At 40.2% G+C, this 18850-nt stretch overlaps 1 protein-coding gene across 1 annotated transcript; it reads right to left on the bottom strand.

The window, feature by feature from the left end:
* Positions 1–1048: 1048 nt before the first annotated feature.
* Arhgap11a (Rho GTPase activating protein 11A) lies at positions 1049–18015 on the bottom strand. The gene is made up of 12 exons (XM_057780482.1): positions 17242–18015; positions 14729–14799; positions 13116–13212; positions 12577–12830; positions 11682–11845; positions 11005–11151; positions 9808–9882; positions 8803–8970; positions 6297–6423; positions 5742–5847; positions 3573–3711; positions 1049–3270 (listed from the first exon to the last, which is right to left on the bottom strand). The coding sequence occupies exons 1-12, from the start codon at positions 17368–17370 to the stop codon at positions 1760–1762; spliced, it is 2988 nt and encodes a 995-aa protein (XP_057636465.1). The 5' UTR covers positions 17371–18015; the 3' UTR covers positions 1049–1759.
* Positions 18016–18850: the final 835 nt, after the last annotated feature.

Raw genomic sequence — 18850 nt, 5'->3', positions numbered from 1 at the left:
AATCTTCATTTTGGATAAAATACAAAGATGAGGCCATATTTTCAAGCTTTCTTGACTCCCAAATATAAAATTATCTGGAATCTTAAGTGTTGAGGATTTTGTAGAATTTTTTGTTTTTTAAATCAAGACAAGAACTCCACCTCCCACATCTCCATTTCCCGAGTGCTGGCCTCACAGGCACACTCCACTATGCCCTGCTCAGGCACTAAAGATACAGCAACATCATAGAGAGATTCTTAGTACATGCTGAGAGTTTAGTTCAAAATATTTCAAATTTTGAAGCATTTTAGCTTTCTGTTTTACGGATGCTCAACCAGTAAAGCCTGTGTAAATATTCCAAAATCTGGGCTATTTCTCTTCTAATCGACTTTAGGTAAGGGATCCACAACCTATTCCAGTCTGCCCTAAATGCCTGGCTAGTCTGTTTTGATCAGATAAATATGAAGTTTAGGATTTAGGTTTTATGTAAACCATATACTAGCTCTGGGGAAGGATTCCTAAGGAACACAGGAACGTAGAACTGAAACAGAAGTCTTGGGGCAGAAGAGACGCTCTATGGTAAGAGCATTTGGAGCATTTATTGCTCTTGGTGTGGTTCTCAGCCCTACAGAGAGGACCCAGGTTCAGTTTCAAGAACTACAGAACAGTTCACAATCATCCAGGGTATCCAACCCCCTCTCATCTCAGAGAACAGGCACACAAGTGTTATACTTACATGGGTTTACATACATAGATGCAGCCCAAATACTCACATACATAAAATAAATCTAAAGAATAGCCACACATCTTCAAGTAGGACTTAAGGACTTCAAACTTAAGGACTTAATTGAAGTTCTTCCTTCACACACACACACACACACACACACACAATGTGTGTAATGCTTTGCATCTAAAATACAACACTCTGAGGCAAGACATTTTCCAGAAGTTATTTTTAATGTGTATGCTAAATAAATAACATTTAAACACAAGGTAAGACTATCAGATATTTATCTAAGTAAAATGTACAGAGGTACATTAACAAATCAAATTCTAAAATCAACCATCTTCATAGGAAAAAAACCTTGATTAAAACTTTCAACCTTAATTATTCCTCCTTAAAAATTTTATTTTCATACTGGATAAAACAGATCAAAATTACCTTCAAAAATGAAATATGACTTAAAATTACTCAATTACTTCAGCATCATAATGTATGAATGCAGCTAGTCATCATTCTGATTTAACCACTGTCCTGAATTCAAAATTCAAGTGAAACTTTGTATACACCTTCAGGAGACACCAAATTCCTCTGCGTACTGCTGAGGCAAATCAACTTCTAGGATTTAGGTCAGGACAACAAACATGAACATAATTCAAGACACAAGATTTGCAGGGCTAACCCATTCCCTTAACATAGTAGATTTGAAATGGACAATGTCCTTACTTGAAGGAATAACCAAAAACAAGCACAGCTTCCTGTCAGACATGCAAAACAAAAATCACACCCCTTTTAAATAAATCTAGCCAACAATTTCTTTAAGAGTTAATTGTAACCTTTGCTTCAAGAAATCACAATAAAGTTCAAATCTTCAGTAATAAAGAAAAGCAAAGCAGTCTTAGGTGCAAGTACAGAAATACACACTGTTGCAGCAGCAAGACTGCTTCAGAGAAAAGCTGCTTACGCAGCATCCTTAGCTACACACTCGCACACAACTACCCTGCAGACCATCCCACCAACTGCTAACCTTATTTACAGGGATGACAAGCACTGCATCCGTTACAAGTCTACAGGCTTACTCGTTGGTAGTAGGTGAGTCTTTCCAATAGGATTTTTGGGAGAACCTTTGTACCAGACCCTTTCTTTTTCTGATGGCTTCCTAAGAACTCTGTTTTTTATTCCAGCCATATTATCATGATTAGTGAGATCATCCAAGGGAAACTTAATGTGGCCACCAGATTTGCTCTCCTGTTTACAGAGTCTAGTAGTTCCAAGAGAAGCATGGCCAGGATCTGGATGTCTCTTAATTTTTGAGAAAGATTTAGAAGCTAATTCAACACTTGATTTTGAAATTGCATCATTTGACTCATCACATGACACAGACGTCTGTGCTTCAGGACCTAATTTAGTAGAGGAACCATAGGAGTATTTTGAGGATCTTTCTACACAAGAGGGAAGAGCACCATCACAGCTCACTGACTTTACCAGAGGAGAAGCTGCATCGCCAAGGACTGCCAACTTCTGCCTCACAGGTTGCCTGTCATACTCCAACAAAGAATTAATTCTTCTAACAGACTGACGTACAGGAGTACGCTGGAATTTCAGAGGTGATTTCACTTTTGCTCTGTCTGGTTCATTTAGAGAAAGTTTATTAAACCACTGGATGTGATCAGAAACCTTTCCATGTTCCGTCATTTGCAAAGCTCCAGGAACTGCAGTGTTGCATTTTCTCACCAGTGACCGCCGCTTAGCAAGCCTCTGGGGCTGAGGCTTTGAAAGGACAATCACAGGGCAGGTACTCTGCTCTAAAGAGGAGTGAGCCTCATCTTCCCCAGCAGCACCACCCGCCTCAGAGACCTCCTCTGCTGCCACAGTCTCATTCCCCGCTGACTGAGTATCTAGTTGGTTCCTTGGGGACTGTGGTTCCTGTGTTTGCTCCTCACTGGGGTGTTCTTGCTGGATGAAGTCAGCTTTTGGTACTTCCGAATGGATGTCCTCTTCATGCTCCACCTTCATCTGAGTCGAGGAAAATTCTATGCTTGCTTCTCTACCAAGTTGTGGACTTTGATAGGAAGAGAACTCTCCTTCTGGAACGCAGCACTCGCCTTCCCCAGGGTGGCGCCCATCATCTCCCTTTGCGCCCCTCACAGTCTCATCACTAGCCTCTCTTTCCTCCCCCTTGTCAGTTACTGATGACTGCCCCTGATTTATCAGTGTATGAAGATCACTCCCAGACTCGGAAAAGGCTTTCTGAATCTTCAGCAAGGTCTCGGAGGTCAGGTTACTTTCATCGCCACTAAGGGAACTCCCCAGCACACTGCTGTCAGGCTGGCTGTGGAAGGGGGAAGGGCTGAGCTCACGTGACACAACTGGTGAGCTTTCAACAGTAATATTGGGCTCCAAAGAAAAGTTCTTCACCTCAGGGTTGCTCCTTATTGGAGAAGATCCATCTACACCCATGTCTTGAAAGCTTGAATTACTGGGTTCTGTCCAAGACATCCTGTAATCTGCTCCATCTAGTGCATGTGGAGTCAACAAGTGTTCCTCAGATTTACTCATCCTTTCTGAATCTGAAATAAACCAGTTGATGCTTTTAATACTTTACATCTTACCTAGTTTTGAAATATAATCCAAACATATGACAAGTAAAGGTACTGAGCATTAATTCCAAAACATTTAGGATGTTATAATTTAAGATAGGAATGGCATTCACAAGCACCCGCCAGTTGTTGACAGAAACCACACTGCCACGTCAAATATTTTCACCATTCAAATGAGAACTTTAAACTTCTACAACAAAGTAATATATTTTATCTTAAAGAAACTGATACTAAAATTTTGGATAAAATTCTACAGTATTGTGTAAATGTACCTTTCTTTAGCAATCTTTCATCAATATCTGGGCTAAAAAGCAGACCTGTTTTTACAGATTCAATCCTATTTTTTAGACTTTGTTGACTTGCTAGTCGTCGACCAACATTTTCATATCTATTGATGACAGAACATCCATTCTGTGCAGAAAAGAAAATTTGAAAATGGTTTAGTTAAGCAAATCCAGTTAATCAAAAATATTAAGACCAATTAAGTATTAAAATCAGTAACCAACTTTAAAAGTCTAATATAACAGAAGGATAACTTTATTAGAAACACAATATTCTTGCCTACTAGTGAAATGTGTAAACATCAGGTGATATTTTGTGAATAAAATAAAAACAGCATAACATATTCATTATTACAAAGCATAAATTCTTGTATTGTTTCTGTGCCAGCGTCTGTTGACAAACTGTGGGGAGGGAGGGATCGAGTGATAAAAACTTTGCCCTAATACTATTTACATTCGAAGGTGAGATTTAGATCGAAACATACATTAAAACAGATCAGCATAATACAAGGTCAAAAGTGATATGGAGAAGGGTAAAGGAGGTAAGAAAGGTAAGGAGGTCATTGCTGGTGAGAGTGGGAGTACAATTTCACACAGGAAGATAAGAAGATAAAGAGCAGGAGCAAGAAAAGACTTGTGTGCAACAGCATTTTAGGGAGGAATTACCAGTGCGGCCTCTCCAGCTGAAGCGAGGCAGGGAGAAAGCACAGTGAGGAGGCGGAATGCCAGGAACAGAGCTCAGATCATGTGGGGCATGCAGCTCAGTGTAGGAGGCTGGGCTTTCATTCAGAATAAAAAGTGTCATTGCAGGGTTTAGGGCAGAAGAGCAATTTGACAACTTGTTTTTTTAAAAGGCTGTTTCTTGGGGGCAAGTATTGCAGAAAGGGGAGAAGCAGGCAGGCCCACTAGTAGATTAACTGCAGTTAGCCAGAAAATTTCGAGGCAGCTTAGAGCAGAAATTAAGCAGGCTTCTCTAACAGACAGGATGTGGCACATGAGAATTCGGGTGAGGACCCAAGAGCGTGCACAGCGTAGCCTACGTTACTGGAAGAGCAAGCTGCGTAACTGCAGTGGGCGGCAGCAGGGAAAGAGGGCTTGGTTGTAGGAAGAGCTGCGCAAGGAGCGGTGTGCACAACAGGTTTTGCCTAAACAGACATCCAAGGAAGGAATAAGCAGAAATCCAAGCTCAGTGCTCCAATACATGTTTAGCACAATAAAAGACAAACACTTCCCAAATTCAAACCAAACCTGCAAACAAAGACACGTATTCAGCTTGTTTAGGAGAGTATTGCGATCCAGGGAATTTAATGTGAATGTCTTAGAAAAACAGTGTTGCATATTATTACAAAGGAATTTCAAAAGTAATAGGAAAGTAAGCAAAAGAGGAGCAAGGAGTCTAGAGTCAAATGCTGCCCACAGGAGGAGAGAGTAGGCCTATTAATTGACAATTCTTGACTGATTGAAAAGATTGAAAATAGTGGTTTTTTGTTTGTTTGGGATTTTTTTTTTTTTTTTTTTTTTTTTTTTTTTTTGAGACAGAGTCTCACTATGTATCCCTGACTGACCCAAAATTCACTCTATAGACCAGGCCTTGAACTCACAGAGCTCCACCTGCCTCTGCCTCCTAATCTGCGATTTAAGGTGTGCACCCCACACCTTGATGGGAGCAGTTTTAGTGAAGCTCTGAGATAAAAATGTTGATAAAGAACAGTAGTGCATGGTTCATTAATCTAGAGGAAGGTAAATGTGAGAGAGTACTTTAAGTCTACAATTTTATGTTATTATGATATGTGTTATGCCAACTGATTAATAAAGCCATAACCACTATGATTTTCTTAATTGTGAGCTTGAATGATGGCATTTCCAGAGATTATTACAAGAGGGCTCTGGCCCAGAGAATGAATGAATCCATTAATGATTCACAATCTGACAGCATTGCTGGGAAAGATGGGAGCTGGAGCGAAGGGGACCTGCAGAGACCTGGACTGCACCCAGTCCCTTTCTGATTCCTGTGCCTGTTTTCTAGCTGACATGACGTGAAGGCTCTACTTGCCCCATTCTCCCCACCAGGATGAACAGACACTTCTAAAAGTACCGACCGAAGGAATGTCTCCTTTGTGCAGCTTGTTGGGTATTCTGTCACAAAAACAAGATACTTACTGAATCTCTGTTTTTCCCCAGGCTAAATTTCAGACGAAGAGATCTTCGGACCTTTTCTTTACGACTGACCTTAGGAGAGAAGCAGCCTGCTTTTCCTGATTCTACCCTGAAGAGTGCAATTTAAAATGTCAGTTGCTGACATAAATATCAGAAATTCTTGCAAGATGAAAATCTAAGTCCAAAGAAATCTCACTGTTAGTAACTAAATGACACTTTCATATGACTTAAGCTTGAACACACTATGTATAAGAGCGTATCTGCACATGAGATTGGTTTATCACCCTTACTCTCTTATAAACCAGGGTTGCTAAAACAGACTACTTGTAAAACTAACAAAATCTAAAATTAAACAATAAACACAGACCATGATTTTTATCAAGGACAACGAACTCAATTTAGTACTTTTTTTCTTCTTTCTGATAGTATATGAAGGGCCTATAGTAAGAACATAAAGACTGAAAGGATTTAAAAATATGATTGAACTCTACTTTCGGTAGCGCGACAGCGCACACACCACTAGCAGCCAGCGAAAAGACAATGTCTTGGAGAGACTACCTGTAAACCTTTTTGCTCGCAATCCTTTTACTTCTCCTTAGGTCTGTAGTGATCAAGTGGTTTCCACTCATGGCGATAGGTGAGAGTGAACTCTGAGAAGACCCTTCCGGGCTTGTATCAAAGTGAACTGTAAAAGGAAGGACAGGTAATGTAGCGTGTCACACACACTTTCTTTTCAAAGTATAATACCGCAGCAAGTAGATTTAAGACTAATTTTTGCCACTCAAGCCGCAACAAGAAACACAATTTCTGGTTAGAGGTTTCAGTTGTTATTTTTTTTTTTTTTTTTTTTTAAGTTTTTCGAGACAGGGTTTCTCTGTGGTTTTGGAGCCTGTCCCGGAACTAGCTCTTGTAGACCAGGCTGGTCTCGAACTCACAGAGATCCGCCTGCCTCTGCCTCCCGAGTGCTGGGATTAAAGGCGTGCGCCACCACCGCCCGGCCAGGTTTCAGTTGTTATTAATTGGCCAAAAGGGAAAACTATTGATCTCCTATTTAACAACTGCCAATTAAAGGTTAGATTACTAATCTTAAATTAGTTCTGCTTTAAACACTTATAGTAAGGGAAGGATATACCCTACCAAACTTTGAAGAGCAAGCTGTGGAGACAACATAGAATTTGCCTATCATTTACTAAACGGTTTCAGGCTCTGGAAATACAGTTCCTTGATGAACATAAATATTACTGTCGGGGATTATTAGAAGTGGGAAGGGACATATATGAATGGAAATATAAAATTGTTAAATATAAATGGAAATTTAAAAAATTAAACTCTTGAAAATTTTTGAATGTGATAATTCAGGATATGATTGCTAGTCAAACATTTACCAAACAAGTATAGTACAAACAGAGGTACATATACACTTGACTCATGTCCTATGCATATGCAGTAAACTTCCAACAAACACAAACTGTCAATTCATTAGTTATTGATAAAAAATCCACAAGAGTCCAAAGAGGTATTTGTGAGCTTATTTAGTCATGAAATATGACTTCTGCATGTATTAGGCTAAGAACATTTTAGAGGTCAATTTAACATACCCAATGTGACTTAGTTATCTTGGAAATGTATGTGGTCACAAGAAGTAGTCAGAACAGGCAGAATAATGTAAATTAATCACACACAAAATTACAAAGAGTATTGCAGGCTGGGTGGTGGTGGCACACACCTTTAATCCCAGCACTGGGGAGGCAGAGGCAGGCGGATCTCTGTGAGTTCGAGGCCAGCCTAGTCTACAAGAGCTAGTTCCAGGACAGGTTCCAAAGCTACAAAGAAACCCTGTCTCGAAAAGCAAAACAAACAAACAAACAAAAAATAAAGAGTATGGCATGACTATAGATTAATGTCTTTATGCACTGAGGGAGAATAAAGAGGGTCTTTTTAAAACTCAAATGTGACTAAGTAAACAGGCCAAAGAAAGATGATGAGCTAACAGTAATAGATGCACTATTGGATGTTTCATGAAGAAAACACACTGGTGATTCACACTCAAACTCAGTTCAAAATAACACAAGAGTACTTCCACTTCAGGGAGCAGCTAACAGAAAAACTACAATTCCCAATGGCCACTGGGAAGTTTTCCAAACTGGAGAGGATTTTAAATACCACACAGTATGAGGTTTCTTTAAGGATCCAACCTCTGGTGACTGAAGGCACCACAGACGTAGACATCAGCCTTCCTGCTGTCTAACGTAATAAGCCCTGAACAACCTGTGAGGGTTTTCCTTCTAGAAAAGCATGACTTGCTATTCTGTTCAATTTAAGCAAAGTATCAACCTTCAAACGAAACAAAACCAAAAGACTTTTGGGAAGAACTCATAAGTCAGCTCTTGTGCTCAAAATGACATATTCAATAGTGCCTGAAACAAACAATTATTAAAAACTAAGAGACTCAGATTTTGATTAAATATGAATTTGAGATAGGGGACCCGTAGGTTTTGGGTTTCATGCCTAGGTTTTGTTTCATTTCACTTTTGGTTGATGATAAAGTTAACGTAAGTCAATTTATATTCTGTTGTGCTATAAGTATAAACTACGGCTAAAACTGTGCCAACAAAAACGTATACTCAGTAACTAATGGTATTGTGAATGCTATTGAAATAAACGGCAAACGTCTGAAACTATATGCTGACTGCCTTGCCCCAAGTCTTAAGGTTTTTGTAAATTTACTTGAATAACACTAAGGACTTGGAGAAACTCTGGCTTTAGCTCATCTGACAATAACACTTGGATTCAGAGGAAACAGGACCCAGCATGCCCAGTCACACAAAACCTGAGCACCCGTGCCGTCCACAGAAGCCAAAGTGCTCTGCTATTTACCATAAAAAAAAAAAACATTTTATTTCTATTAAATTAGTGGGTTTTTTAAAATAAGAGTAGATCTTATAAAATACAGAAATTTGGGAAAATGTATTTGGCTTTGTGGATGGCATCAGTCTAAGTAGTTATTTACTGAGAACAGCCCTCATGTTGATGCACAACAAAATGATAAAGATTCTCTTCCTACCTGACACTGGAGTAGAATTGCTGCTGAAGAGGTGACTTGGCAGCAGCTCAAAGTTCAAGTTGTGTCTGATGGACTTCCTTTTCTTACTTGAGAAGGCATGCGAAGACTCTCCCGGCAGTTTACGCTTAACACTTGGTGTGAGAATCAATGGTGATACAGAGGCCTGGGCTGAAAACCACACAGAAAGGACTTCTCCATAAGTAACATACAAAGGCTTTAATTTCTTGTAAGTGCTATTACTTAGAAGTTAACAAAAAAATGTGAGATCATTTCCATGATCCAATATTACTTAACTAAATTGACATTCTGTAATTATTTAAAATAAAAATAGCAAAGTTACGAAGAGTTATAAAGTTACAAAGATTCTTTTTTCCTTTATTGTTTGAGACGGGGTTTTCTTACTATGTAGCCCAGACAGAACTTGAACATGAGATTCTTCTGCCTTGCTCTCCCAAGTGCTGGGGTTTGGAACAGAAGGAAGCTTAGCAGGCTCTTACATAGCAGTAGTAGTAACTTAAACTAAATAGAGCAAAGGGCAGATATAGTACAGAGGAAAGAATATCAATACACGGAAGAAAACTATAGTCAAGATAACTAACTCTGCTATTTGTTTCTCATAAGTGAGCATTAAATCATTTCACTGAAAAACAAAACATCATGTTCTCTATATTTGTCGAATACATTTGCCTTGAGCAAGCAAATACAGAAGGTGTAATTTTCTTATTCTGACACAAAGTGAAATTGAGCCATTTTTAAATGTTCTAAGTTATAAGCAATTGAAAATCATAATTAGAATTATTTTAAAAATGACAACAGATAAAGAAATCATAACCTTAGAGTTTTGAGTTTGTCACACTCAATGTAACTAGTAATATAACTATACATAGTACAATACTTTTAAAGAAATTAGCACTGAGATTTGATTATTAAATTAAGCAATTATAATTGTTTTTACGTGGCACTAAAAACACTTTCATTTAGTATGTTTATATAGCAAATACCTACCAGCTCTATCTTGTTGAGGTGTGATAGAGGGGGTTCTGCTGGACTTAAGTTTATTTAGGGCTCCATTAACAAAATCTGAAATGCAAGGCGTATATAGTTACATAAGCGATTAATGTAAAATAATCAGCCTTGGACCAATAGAAAAGATAACCCAGGTCTTAAGAAATATTTACATTTGTGGCAGGAAGTTTTATAGATAGAACTGTGTTCTACAAGTCAAAAGAAGAAAGCAAGCAATCTACCCTACAGATCTCAGAACCCAACTCTCATGTACAGACTGGCGTCTAGAACTGCGATTTCTAAGCCATTCAGTTTGCGTCCTTTGAAACTGTTCTGCTGAAACACAGTCACACTATGAAAATAACAGGGAAGTAATAAAATGAACCTACAAATACAGCTAACAGGGAAGGGGCAGCCTCCAGTCAGCACCTAGGGCAGGTTAAGAAAAAATCCACAAATGTGACGAGGGACAGACTTTTCTATCTGAGACCTAAATAAGGTTTCTGATGGTAACACAACTAAGTTCTTCAAAGATCTGATACCTATATTGTCGCCATACCCCCTTATCATTCTCTCCACCTCCGGGTGACAGTTCTTCAAATTAGATAAATTTACAACATACTTCAATCATGTCATACCTCTAGTTATAACCCTTCAACATTTAGCCAACCAGGTCCCAGTCCCAGTCTGTCTCTGGCCTGGCTTCTAGTTCCACATCAAATATACACAGTGAACATATCGCTCGGAGCACACCGATCTGCAGCTAGGACAGACTTGTATCTATTCTACATTTCTCAACTAATACAGAATCTAAGTTTTCTGCTCCTTCACTCAATTTCTCTGTATTCTACCCATCCTTCAAGATCCATATTGAGGGCTGAGGATGTAGTTTAGAGGGTTAGTGCTTGCCTAACCTGTTTGAGACCCTAGTTTCAAGTCTCACAATAAATAAAAATTAATAAATAAGGCTTAGTTTGACCTTCTCTTTGATAAAACTGTGGTGATAACAGTCCAGGTAATCTTCTGTTAAAGATTTAGCACTTAATATCAGATTGCATTATCACTTGCACTTCTAATATGCCCATGCTTTATTTCTCCAACTAGGCATCCAAAAGACACATACCACAGCTGACGATGGCGTTGGTATTTTAGATATAGTCTCAGTACCACCCTAAAATGAGACATAACATCGATTACCTCCAACACTTTGTCTTCTTTTTCTCTTACATTCACCAGGAGTTTCATATTCTCCTTCTTCAAAGGCTTCCAGGGATGGGGTAGTACAGAGACCATCAATACCTAACATGGCTGGTATCTTTTCCAGGATAAAATCTGGCACACGTCCTAAATGAAAATGTTCATAATAGAATTATTCCTTCCTCCCTTCTCCATCCCAAAGTAATAATATAGTCCCTTTCTAACAGCTGCCTTCAGCTGGGAGCCAGGGTCGCCCTCAGTGAAGTAAACCCTACTACTTTGTTGAGAGAGAGCCCACTGTTTGTTCTTCCCGACCACCTGGCTGGCTTAACCCCCGAATAATCACACAGAAACTCATTTAAACACCGTCTGGCCCATTAGTTCTAGCCTCTTATTGGCTAATTCTTATATCTTGATTCAACTCATTTCTATTAAATCTGTTTATCACCACGTGACTGTTGCTTACTGGCAAGATTCTAACCTATGTCCATCTCAGGCAGGCGATTCATGGCGTCTGCCACTCTGCCCTTCCTCCCAGCATTCAGTTCTGTCTACTCCGCCTACCTAAGCTTTGCTCTATCAAAAGGCCAAGGCAGTTTCTTTAGTCAACCAATGAAAGCAACACATAGACAGAAGGACCTCCTACACCACTACTTGACAATGAAACTACCTCTTACCAATATCTGATGCACAATCAATGAGAGTCTGCACTACTGCTGCCTGTAAGCGTAGCTTTTTCTCTGTGTTAGCAGACATTTTCTCATGGCCTTCACTTGTCTGAAGAAGATTCGGTGCAAATATCACTGCAAGATTGCTGCTATCCATTTTATTCTCACTTGCCCTAATGATGAAAGGCTTTATTAAATGGTGGAAAAGGTAGAACTACAGGAAGTTAAAATAACAAATTGAGGACATTTACTTTACCTGTTACCTATAAGTAAAACAGCCCTCATCTATCCACCTACCTAAGTGGCCTGAAGAAGGAAGAACAAAGGAAAGGCAGAAGGAGCCCTAAGATTATCACTTAAATGTAGAGTCTGTCTACTATGTGGAAGGCCTGCCTGAGTTCCAACCTTAGCACCACAAATAAAAGAACAGAAGAACCCAAAATATACAGTCTCATAGATTTAAATATAGGTGATACTAACCAGTTCACACTTTGTTCTTTCACACAGATTAAGTTTGTTTATCTGCATTTTAGAGCCACATATAGAAAATGAAACATTAGAAGGCAGCTTCAATTATAAACAAAATAAGTAGGTTCACTGACAGTAGAAAGAGGAAAATGAAGAAACACAGACAAATGCTTTAAAAACAAAACAACCAGAAGCCATCCAGTGGACAATGAGTCTTGTAAATATCAATAAACCCTCAAGGCAACCCTAATCAAGACTCTAATGACACAAAGTATTAAATCAGTTGGTATACTATTTCTTAAATTACACAGGGCATATTTCCTATAGTAAAGACTCATTAAATTTTTTTTCATTCTAAATTAAATTTATTAACTACTAGGAACATCTTTAGGTAGCTGAGAAATTAAATTCATTAAGGCTTTTAGTTATCACTTACCTAAGAGAAACATTCTTAAGAAAGTTAAAGAAGTATCTTAATACATCAACTGTAGGATCTGCCACCAGACATGACAACAACAATGTGGCTTTATTCTTTTCCTCCGCCCCTAACTGTTGTGCTTTGAACAGTGCTTCATGAAGATCAGTCGGTAGGACAGGCTCTGGCAGCTCCCTGAAGAACTGCTTAAGCAGACCTGCGACATCACAGGGAAGTGCAGAAGACAGGCAGGCTTCACCATGGTCCAGTTTACTCTGCAAAGACACAGGAATCTTGAGCACTCTAGAAACTTAAGAATATATTAAATACTGTAGTGGTCATCATATCTAATTAAAAGGGTTCTCCTAACTCTTGTTTAAAATACTAGTCCTTTCTAAAAGGCTAAAAGTAATAAAGCTGGGTTTTCTTATTGTATAATATTTTATAAGAATGAAGAACACAAATTTGAAAGCATGCTATATTTTGAGAAAAATATTTCAACTATAAAAATCAAATCAGAAATAGTACTAATGAAAAAGTATAGTTCAAAATATGCTTACCTTTAGTGCCTTCAGACGAATAACAGACCCTGACTTCCTAAATAGCCCTTCTGTATGAATATGCTCTTCTAAAGATGTGCATGCATCAACAAGAAAGCTGAAAGAGAAATCATGTTCTTTCAAGGGTCTAGACACACAATACCTTCATTCTATTGCCAAAATACATAAACAGGCAGGCATTATGCCTTTTCAGCTCCAATGTCAAAAATCCACTTGATCTTGTAACAAAATGTTTACTTGTTCTCCTTGCTACCTAATTTTTCCTCTAAGGTCTATAGCTTCACACAGGGCAACCTCAACATGTGCCATATCCAGCAAGGCTCCAAGGAAAGAACTGACAAGGGGTGGCAAAGAATGAAGAAGACAGTTACAAAGAGCTGGGGTCAGGTGGACTAGCCCACTCCTCAAACTCAGTGTTTGCTATATAAACTTGAACAGGGAGGTGAGGGTATTGTACACTGCTGAACAAGCAGGCAGGGCTAGTACATACAGAATAACAAAGAAGTAGGGTTTACGGTATACAGCTGATCAAGGAGACAAGTCTAGCTAATCTTCATAGGGTAGTCTTCATTCCAGGTAGGGTGAAGAGCTACGGAGGCCATTTTCCGAACTCACTGTCAACACCTGTCCTCAGTCCCCCAAAGAAGGCTTTGTCATCTTCTTCTGAGCCTCACTCTAAGAAAGGTTTTTCCAGTCCTCCATGGGGTCCTTGACATGACTAGGCCCATGTGAGCAGCACATACTCATTAGGAATTCACACACTGGGTGTTCTGTTCAACACAAATGTCTACACATAGCAAGTCTACATTCTTTTCTGCCTCGCTTCATAACACATCATAACTTGCCTTGTTTATCACATCCTCATCTCTCCCTAGCCCTCGATTGGACACATTCATCCTCACTACTTCAAACAGCTTCCACCAGGGACACCAATAACCTTTGTCTCACCAAATCGACTGGAAAAGTAGAATCCTCTGTCCTTATAATCATTCTTATATTAAGGGGTGAAGGTTCAGTTTTACCTATGAACTGATCTCAACCAAATTTAACATTAGATTCAATAGCTGGCATCAAAAATCTAGAAAGTCTGCCAGCTACAAGCAGTGATAGAGCTGAGTGCCTAAATGTCAGCCCTAGAAGAGGGTAAATGACAGCTGCTTGTGCTTACTTACAGGGAGTCCAGAGATAACAGCAAAGTCTCTGTCATTACTCCTGGATGTACGACTCTGAAACTATTATAGCAGCACTGCATGACGTGTGTGTGTGTGTGTGTGTGTGTGTGTGAGAGAGAGAGAGAGAGAGAGAGAGAGAGAGAGAGAGAGAGAGAGAGAGAGAGAGAGAGCCCCAGTACCCATGCTGGAGTCAGAGACAATTCTGTAAAACCAGATTCTCTCCCTCCACCTCTATACATGGGTTTGGCACCACCTTATGGTCCTTTACCCACTAAATCATCTTATTAGCCCAATGTTTTTATTTTTTATAACAGGTAATAATCAGAAATAAAATAATGTGGTTTTAAGCAAATGCACACATCATCCAACTATTTTTGAAACCTTTGAAACTATTTTTAAGACCTGTTTGAAACATTCTCTTCATTTTTGAAGACTGCTTACCTTGGAATGTGTCCATATTCTGGAACAACTGAATGAGGCAATGAATTAAAAGGAACTCCAAATATCTTACCCTAAAATGACAAACTCAGTTACTCAACATAGTATTTATTAGGCACTAAATAAAATCTTTAACATTAGGCAAAGATCTTAGGAAATGAAAAATTTATTTCCTAAATGAGATAAAATGAAAATATTATCAGAAATGAACTCCAAGCTATCAATCAATGTAAAACAATTATTTGAAGTACATTTAATGTCCTACAGACATTAAGCTAGATGTTTTGAGTAGAAAGACACCAAGATAAAACTACTGCCTTCAAATAACCTTGTTCATTCAGTCAGTCTTTGACCTTGTTATGGGAAACTGATACAATTAGTACTTAATTCTTAGACCAAATTTACTCCAAATATTAGCACCCTATGCTCTACATTTCTTTAAAGACCTCGTTTATACTTTTCTCTAGTCATCTAACTCCCATAAAAGACTAAGTCAGGTGGTAAGTAAAACAGTAATTCCTAAATTCTTGTCACCTTTGAGTGTTTCTAAAATGTATCTGATGTGGGTATTTTTAGACCTTGTAACTTTTCCACACTGTACAGCAGAATACAATCATTGAAGACAATTTCCAGTTAGCTACCTTGAGACCCACTTTTAAAGAATATACATTCAGTTTACAACACCAAAGATCCTAAAAGTACACTTGTATTTTGGGCGTTTTTGTTTTTTGCCATTCTCTTCCTACTTCTTCCTACACGATCACAAACTTCCTAAAAAATGCATCACTGAGTATGTGATTGAAAGTTAAGCCTGTGTATGTCTGCATTCTAAACATTAAATCAGTGCACCCCATCTCGTACTGATTTGAGATGTACCTGCTCTCCATAACTGCTAAGTACTTCTGATTGAGATCACTCTGATTGAATAATTTATGATTCAACACAGTAATGAAATTTTACTAGTCCTGGTTCTATCACTTGGCTGGTTCTGACAAATATTCAAGCAAAAAAAGAAGACCCAATCGAGTACAGTTAGAACTTAGGTTCCCACTGGCAAGACCGCCACTTTTCAAACCCTGGCTTTTCTAGCTCTCAGCTATTCAATCATTATTGAATCACTATAACATTCTCTGTCTCTTATTTCTGAACCTGAATCTTATGTCATCGTGTCATAAATAGAATTGTATCCCATCAGAATATGTTATAGCATTCATAGCTGAATTTATACTGCACAACCGCTAATTAGAACATGGATAACTGTCATAGCTGAATAGGTGGCAGGTGACAGACACTGTGCAAGACCTACTTACAGAACTTAGCAGGAATCACCATTTTACAGAATAAGGAACTGAAGCTTAATGAGAACGAACAAGACCAGCAGCCCACATTCATAGCTGTAAAGTCGGGCCTGGCTCTAAAGGCAAGTATCAAGATTTGTTAGTTGAGGAATGAAAGAAACAAAAGCAAATCCCTATACTGAAGGTTATGGGAAGACAGTTTTACCAAACAAGAAGTAACCACTGTAGAGGTTAAAGGTGGGGGCACACCTTTAATCCCAGCACTTGAGAGGCAGAGGCAGGCGAATCTGTATGAGTTCATGGCTAGCCTGGTCTACAAGAGCTAGTTCTTCCAGGATAGCTAGGACTGTTACACAGGGAAACCCTGTCTCGAAAAACAACAAACAAACAAACAAAAAAGAACCACTGTAATTTTTAAACCCACATTAAGTGGGTGTGGTGACAAACTTCTCTAATCCCTAGCTCCAGGCAGCCTAGGCTAGTGAGTTTAAAGTCCACCTGGGCTACAAAATATTCCTTATCAAACAACATAATTATGCAAATTAATTTTATTAGTTCTTGCGTTCAAATACTACAAAGTACTAATAAATCACCCACATACTTTTAAAATGACTTATATTCAGTTCTTCACAATGGAAGTCTTGATTTCTCAATAAAGAATAAAATCTCACCCCAAATACTCACTACTAAATTTAAAAAAAGAAAGAAAGAAATTGGCCCAGTGAGATGGTTTGATGAGTAGAGTATTTGCTGCTAAGCCTAACACCTGAGTTTGATCCCCAAGGGCCACATAATGTTAACTGGAGAGAACTAATTCTGATCCCCAGATGCATGCCCGTGGCATGCGTGGGCCTGGGTACACAAAAAGTAATTGAAGAGAGGGATCATGAAACTTTAGAAGTATGATCTCAGTGATATTATTAAACAAATAAACCTTCAACTCACTCTCGATGCTTAATTTGCTTATTAAAAAACACAAAAACCAGGTTTGTTTCAGTCTAGAACTGATGCTCGCAGCTAACGCTTACACCGCTAAGGAGACCAGAAGTGTGCAACAGCGAGAAAATAATTCAATTTTCAACGCTGAAAAGTCTCTGGAAAAAAAGAGAAAAACGTAGACAAACGATTACACAGGTTGAATTTGACACTTCTAACCACGTGTCTTTCCTGACCAACAATAACCGACGTGTGTCCCCGTCCCTAAAGGTTTCCACTTACCCTGATTTCCGTGACGGCAGTTTCCCGTCTCCTGCGGTCACAGTGCCCGCGGCCACCCTTGACCTTAATGCCGTAGACAGCCCGCAGCTGTTGCAGCAGGGCCAATCTGACCAACCTCCGATCCCACATCCCGAACACGTCTCCCACTCTCCGAGGCCGACTCCGGGTCCTGACTTTCGTTTGCCACCAAGTCTTCCAGTTCCCAAACACCTTCAGGCTTGCGCCCTGCTCCGCTGCCCTTTCGGCCACGTCTGGCACTCTTCCGGCCCCAGGCCCCGGCCACTTCCACGTCTTCCCTTCGACCCTCGATCCACGTCCACAGACCTTCTTCTCTCCGGACACACTTCACTCTCGTTTCACTTTCACCGACCCTCTCTCCGGGACCCTCGGCCCTGTCAGCCACTTACACAACCCTCCCTTCTCCCTTCGACCCTTCCGTTTCCTGAGACCGGCGCCTGCTGCGAGCTCCTCACGCTTCGGGACGCTGCCACCTCTCCACTCCCACGCACGGTGGCCTTGGTCGCTCAGATCGTCACCTCGTCCCTCCAGCCGGGCCAGCCGGCTGCTCGGGGGATCTCCCCACCCAGTCCCGGTCCCCGCCCGGGCTGGTCCCCGCCGTCACCCCGTGTCACACGCTGCCCGTCCCCTAGCCCATCAGCCTGCGTGCGGCCCCCGCCTGCAAAAGCTCAGCGGCTCGGTGCAAATGCCTCCGCCCCACCTTCGCTGCACACATCAGGCCCGCGGCGACCGCACCTGGGCAGCTGCAGCCAGGCTCAAACGCCAGCGCCAAAGAGCGCTCCGCAGCTGATTGGCCCGCTCCTGTTTTCAAAATGAGGACCCCCTCGGGGTGGCCAGGAGATGCCTGTCTGGAAAGTTCCGGCGCAACGTGCGTGGTGTGCAGGCTTAAAGAATGTGGAAAAAGAGCGGTTCCACATTCTCTTTGCCAGTGTCTTTGGAGGAAAATGGCTAAAGCGTGTCTGAATATATTTGCTCTGCTCTTCAAACAGTATACTTCGGGCATTAGAATAGACACCTCATTCTCCCCCCCCCCCGTTTCCTTTCTTGACCGAAGCTGAAGGACCTGTCACCTAGAGAAACTGCTTCTACGGAAGCTGGCGTGAGTCAACTTCAGTTATAAGTCGTTTGTGAGACCCTGGCCCCAAGGTCCTAGTTGGGAATTGGAACCGTGAGCCATTGATCCTTATTCGGAAGACTGATGATAGTGTTAAGTTTTCTTGCATAAGTAGTTAAGTCCAACAAAGATGCCTTGTCGCGAGAGAGGAGTGGAGGAAGACAGCGTCTTAGGGAGGCGGCTGCTGCAATACTTTCTTTCTATGGGATTTGGTTAAAGGACCAGGAGTCCCGTTACCCATTGTCGTGGCCATTACTGAAATCTCGACTGTCTGATCTACCTTGCAGGACTCACCACCTCAGCTTCTGTTTACCGAGCTGTCTTTTTCCATTTTCAAACACCAATAATCCCACCACCGAGTTCTGTTGCTGGGACGGAAAACGTGCTCAAATACATAGTATAATATTTACTTATGCCCCATGCAGACTTAAAACAGCAACGGGATTTATTTTATTTTATTTTATTATTGATTTTGTT

Source organism: Chionomys nivalis, chromosome 9, assembly GCF_950005125.1.
Source record: "Chionomys nivalis chromosome 9, mChiNiv1.1, whole genome shotgun sequence".
Lineage (NCBI taxonomy): Eukaryota > Metazoa > Chordata > Mammalia > Rodentia > Cricetidae > Chionomys > Chionomys nivalis.
The sequence above is the reverse complement of the archived record's forward strand: the minus strand, read 5'-3'. Positions and strand labels throughout refer to the sequence as shown.

Coding starts and splice junctions, on each gene's coding strand:
- Arhgap11a (XM_057780482.1), bottom strand. CDS start 17,370: ATGTGGGATCGGAGGTTGGTCAGATTGGCCCTGCTGCAACAGCTGCGG. Junction 9,883..11,004: donor AAGAAGACAAAGTGTTGGAG/GTAATCGATGTT, acceptor CTTGCATTTCAG/ATTTTGTTAATGGAGCCCTA. Junction 3,712..5,741: donor TGGGGAAAAACAGAGATTCA/GTAAGTATCTTG, acceptor TTTTCTGCACAG/AATGGATGTTCTGTCATCAA.